This window comes from Sesamum indicum, linkage group LG6 (assembly GCF_026168435.1).
Source record: "Sesamum indicum cultivar Baizhima isolate 11 linkage group LG6, ASM2616843v1, whole genome shotgun sequence".
Lineage (NCBI taxonomy): Eukaryota > Viridiplantae > Streptophyta > Magnoliopsida > Lamiales > Pedaliaceae > Sesamum > Sesamum indicum.
In genome coordinates, this window is record NC_142662.1 from 11,584,691 (window position 1) to 11,590,025 (window position 5,335).

A 5,335-nucleotide genomic window follows, 5' to 3' on the forward strand; every position below is an offset into this window, starting at 1 on the left:
AATGCTACAAGGAGCAGAATCGAGGTACAGCATTGTTGAGAAGATTGTGCTCGCATTAGTAACCACCACTCGGAAACTTCGACCATACTTCCAGAGTCATAAAGTTATTGTTTTGACGAATCAGCCACTCAAAAGTATATTGTCACGTCCTGATGCTTCGAGAAGATTGGTAAAGTGGGTAATAGAGCTTGGTGAATATGACATTGACTATCGGGCAAGGACATCAGAGAAAGCTCAAATCTTGGCAGACTTTGTGGTCGAGTTGTCCGGCGAATCAATCCCTAAAGCAGAAACTTGGATGTTGCACGTCGACAGGTCTTCAAATGCTAATAATGGTGGGGTTCCAAAAGGAGTAGAAATAGAGGTCGCAGCGCGACTATCATTTTCCGCAACTAATAACGAAGCCGAGTACGAAGCATTAATACTTGGATTAGAGCTGGCTCATGCTGCAGGGCAAGAACTCTGGATGTATATACTGATCCTCAACTGGTAGCTATGCAGATAGAAGGGGCATATGAAGTGAAGGAATGATCCATGACGATGTATCTCCAGAGGGCGAAGTCTTGGGTTGAACGATTCGATAGATGCTCGATCCAACAGATTCCGAGATGCGAGAATGATAGGGCTGACTCCTTGTCGAAATTTGGGGCTTTGTTGTCAAGAATTAAGAACCGGACTATCACTATGATGGTGAAGGATCACCCAGCTATCTCAAAAAATGTGAAGATAGATGCTATACGACAACCGTGCTCATGGAAGGACGAAATAATGCTCTATCTCGAAGAAGGTATTTTACCAGAGGATCCTGCACAAACAAAGAGCCTGAAGTTTAGAGCTACGAGATTCACCATGATTGGATCAGATTTATACAAGAGGTCTGTCGAGGGGCCACTGTCAAAGTGCTTGAATGAGGAACAGGCGACTTATGTGATGAGGGAAATCCATGAGGGAAGTTGTGGAAACCATTCAGGGGCAAGGTCGTTAGCGCAGAATGTCGCAAGACAAGAGTACTTCTGGCCCACCCTGATGAGAGGCGCTAAGGAACTAGTGAGAAAGTGCGAGAGTTGTCAGAAATTTGCGTCCCTAATACACTCACCTGCTACACCTATGAAGCCGGTATAGATCGCATGCCCTTTCGATCAATGGAGGATTGATATATTGGGGCCTTTTCCACCAGCGAAAGCCCAGAGAAAGTTCATCATAGTCACAGTCGAATACTTTTCTAAATGGGTGGAGGCAGAAGCAGTGGCCAAAATATCTGAGAGGGAGATGATTAATTTCATCTGGAGAAACATCATTTGTAGATTCGGGGTACCCAGGGTGATAATATCGGATAATGGCACGCAATTTCAGGGTAGAGAAATCACTAACTAGTTTAAAGAACTAAAAATTCGACAACACTTCACATCAGTCAGGCACCCTCAGGCTAACGAGCAAACAGAAGTGACAAACAGAACGATCCTACAACATTTGAAATCAAGAATCAAGTCGAATGGATATTGGGATGAGGAGCTACCAGGAGTTTTATGGGCTTACAGAATGACCCCGCGATCGTCCACAGGTGAGTCTCCTTTCTGTTTAGTTTATGGCTCTGATGTTGTTATTCCTGCAGAAATCGAAGAAGAAACGCAAAGGGTAGCAAATTATGAGCCGGAAGCCAATCGCGAAGCGAGATCGCTCGACCTCACCTTAGTAGAAGAAAAAAGAGGGGCAGCGTATGCGAAGATTCTTCACCATAAGAGTTTAATGCTCAAAAATTACAACAAGAAGTTGCGACCGCGAGAACTTCAAATAGGCGATCTAGTCTTGAAAAAGGTTGAAGTATCAAAGCATGTGGGAAAGTTGGACGCAGAATGGGAAGGACCTTTCAAGGTGGCAGAGATAAGAAACAAAGGGGCTTATATACTTCAAGACTTGGAAGGTAGCTATCTCCCACGGCCGTGGAATATACGAAATCTGAAGAAGTTCTATGCATGAAGAAATGCCTGGAAAAGGCCGAATAACGATTTGCATGATGCTATCATATCCCCTTTGAGCCTGAAAAAGGCCTAATAATGTAAATGATCCGCATAATACGATCATACTTCTCTTGAGTCTGGAAAAGGCCTAATAATGTAAATGGTCTACATAATGCGATCATGCTTCAAGCCTGAAAAAGGCGTTATAATAATGCCTGATTTAATCAGTCATTTCCTGCTAGCCTGAAAAAGGTCAAGTTGATTTACCAAAGTCTGATTGATTGCAACACGACAAACTATTTCGATTAAGAGGACCTCAAGATACACAAATGAAGGTCAAAGTCTGTAGAGTAATACAAAAATGTTAGGTACACGATTACAAAATATTCAACTATTCTCAATCTCATCTAACAGAACATCAACTTCGTCTTCAGCTCGGGAGGGGGTCTCCTCATCAGGAAAAGCCTGCATATTGCCATCTAGGCCAGGATCCAACCTGGTCGCATTGAAACCAGGTGCGAATCCATTCAGAGTAGATAACTGGGCCTTGCATCTCTCAAAACCTTGCACTAAGTAATCAGCCGCCCTTATCTCCAAAGTTGTGTCGAAAGCAGGTGCTTTGATAAAATCTCGAGCACCTTGGATGCGAGCTTCACGCAGGCGAGCAGAAAAGTCTTGTGAATTAATATACTCTGCCCGGTCTTCCATAGCACCCGCAATCTTGCCAGCCGCATGACCGGCCGCGAACCTTTTCTCTTGCCCTAACTCGGTTGCCTTGGAAATCTCTAAGGACATTTTCTCCTCAAGCTCTTTCACGCGGGCCTCCAAGACTGAACGCCGGCATTCTAGATCTTCCACACGAGCCGAGGTTTCTAGCATTTTCGTTCGAAGATCATGACTCTGATATTCAGCAGCAAGCTGATTCCGACGAAAACCAGCACATTTCAGAGAGAGGCCTCGAACGAAATTTGCAGCCTGAAAAAATGATTGCATTAAAAAGCATTCAAGACAAGAAGAGAAAGAAAGGGGTAAAACCTGAATTAACGAGTGGGCAGCATGCTCTTCTAGGCGAGTGAAAGATGTCTGCAACAAGGCAACTTGGTCGCGAGGTAGATAGCAGGCATGATATAATTCCCAAGTCTCTTGACCCGATTGAGAACCCAAGACAGTGCTGTTAGAAGAAACTTTCCAATCTGGAACGAACTTTTCGCCTTTCAGCTCGGCACTAGGGTGATTAGGAGTTCGCAGGTCTTCGCGAGCCTTACGCCAACAGGTGGCAATGTCGTTCAACATTTCCATATTCCTTCCCTCAACCATAGGATCAAATCGTTGATCGATCCGCAGGGATTGAGATCGACTCCTCGTATTGGGTCCTATAGGGCTTTTACCTCTTCTCCTTCGCCGAGTCACCAAGCCACCAGGACTGGACTCATCAGTCCGCGATCTATAGGGTGAGTCTACTTCGTGAGAAATGTCTCGAGGCAAACCCCTCGATCGAGTCTCTTCACTCCCAATCACGATCGGAGGAGGATTCCGGGGGCCCTCTAGAGCAGGAGGGTTTTCAGCAGTAGGCCTTGCTGTAGTAGGGGAAGGAGAGGCGACCTGAGAAGGGGCTTCTGCTCCGGCAGCAACTCGGGATTGAGTTGCTCGAATACGCTGAGTAAGTCGAGCTTGAGAGACCATATCGTCTGCAAAATGAAACGAGTCAGAACCTAAATCAGGCGAAGGGGAGGGATGTTAGGAAAAATGAATCACACCTAAAGTGCCCTCAACTTGGATAGGAGCAGGGGAGAGATGCGCGAGCCTGAGAACCTCTTCTACCAAGATTTTCTTCGGGTCATATCGGAAAGAGGCGAGACTGTTAACTTGGTCACCTTCCAACCCACCCCCATCAAGTACTGGAGTTGGTTTCTCTAAAACCCACTCACACTTAAAGGGCTATCCTCGACCCGGAGGAGGACGGACAAAAATAAACCTTTTCTTCCAAGGACCTATGTTCGATGTAAGCGGATCCAAATACCTACATTCCTTACGAGCAGATAAATAAAAGAATCCATTATCTGTGGACCTGGTTGAGGTAGTAAACGAGTATAAGGTCCAAAAGTTATCAAAAGTGGGCTCGAATCGATGGACCCTCATGATAATTACGAACAGGATTATATGCCGGATAGAATTGGGTGATAATTGCATAGGGCATACCTCAAGGCGCCTAAGGATTTGAGCTACATAAGGAGAAAGAGGCAACCTAAGACCTGCGTCAAAATGGTTCAATTAAAAGGCACAAAATCCTGGGGGAGGTTGATGCATGCGATCAGAGGCACTTGGAATTATAACCTCAAAACTATTCGGGATATAGTACTTCTGCTTTATAAGATGGACTTGTTGCATAACAGTGCTTACTATGTCATCCCAAGGTTTAGGATATTTTTTTGGGTAAATGTAATTTGCATTATGAAAATAAAGGTACAGTACAACAGTCAATTGGTTTATCCCTCGACAGGCCAAGGGATACGCCACGGTCTATAAAGAGCAATTGTACTAATGGAATTAGACATATTAATACTCAAGATCCTCTGTCTAATATCATCTACAATGAAGGAAGCCAAAACGTTTGCCGGATGCTCAATTTGCTGGAATCGTCTCAAGTTTCTTTCTCGCCATATATGGTAGACGAGTGATCCAAGTAGTGCTCGATAGGCTGTATTAATAATATGCTTCCCTCTCCATTTTCGTGTTGCCCATTCGACGTCCCTTCCCCATTCCCGGTTGGGCCAAGGGACTCAAATAATCCGTCGAACAACTGCAAGGCATAATCTACTGAAACGGCATCGGAAGAAAAGGTGGCTATGTGTCTCCAATGCCTCCTCGTTACAAAGAATACACCCACCAAGATGTGTGAGCCATGGTCTGTCGGTTGTCGGTAACTTTTTCTGAATAGCCATCCATAAGATAAATGAATGGCGTGGAATCTTCAAAGATCCCGAAAGTAGTGAAGTCCAGCCCACTTTCGGTTCAGGCGGGCCAAAAAGTCGGTAAAGTGCTTGGGTAGTGGGTTGCCCCTCAGGAAATCGCCAAATGATCGTATCATCGCCTCCATGAATCTGGGGTAGTGTATATGTGATTTGGAGGCATTCCAGATCCGTGATGAGGGGCCAGTGCCATTGGCCCCCGTCAATGACCGAAGAAAGCTTAGTGGAGTCTTCAAGTCCAAGTAAGATCGGTCCGCGTGGAAATCTAGGAAGCAGGGGTCCAAGTTGATGCCATGAATCCTTCCAAAGATAGAAGCTTCTCCCATCTCCAATATGAAGCTCCACCATTGGTTGGATAGAGCTGCGCAGACGAAGCATTTTTCTCCAACTCCACGATCCTCCCTGTTC

At 45.3% G+C, this 5,335-nt stretch overlaps 1 protein-coding gene across 1 annotated transcript; it reads left to right on the forward strand.

Moving 5' to 3' along the window:
- The first annotated feature begins 534 nt into the window (after window positions 1-534).
- On the forward strand, window positions 535-1,977 carry LOC148787768 (uncharacterized). Its single transcript, XM_088881362.1, has 3 exons — window positions 535-1,066; window positions 1,412-1,561; window positions 1,613-1,977. The coding sequence occupies exons 1-3, from the start codon at window positions 535-537 to the stop codon at window positions 1,975-1,977; spliced, it is 1,047 nt and encodes a 348-aa protein (XP_088737488.1).
- The last annotated feature ends 3,358 nt before the right edge of the window (window positions 1,978-5,335 follow it).

Excerpts from the sequence above, each read along its gene's own strand:
- LOC148787768 (XM_088881362.1), top strand. The coding sequence starts at position 535 with ATGACGATGTATCTCCAGAGGGCGAAGTCTTGGGTTGAACGATTCGAT. Across the intron at positions 1,067-1,411 it reads AGTGAGAAAGTGCGAGAGTT|TCAGGCACCCTCAGGCTAAC; the intron begins GTCAGAAATTTG and ends ACTTCACATCAG. Across the intron at positions 1,562-1,612 it reads GACCCCGCGATCGTCCACAG|AAATCGAAGAAGAAACGCAA; the intron begins GTGAGTCTCCTT and ends TTATTCCTGCAG.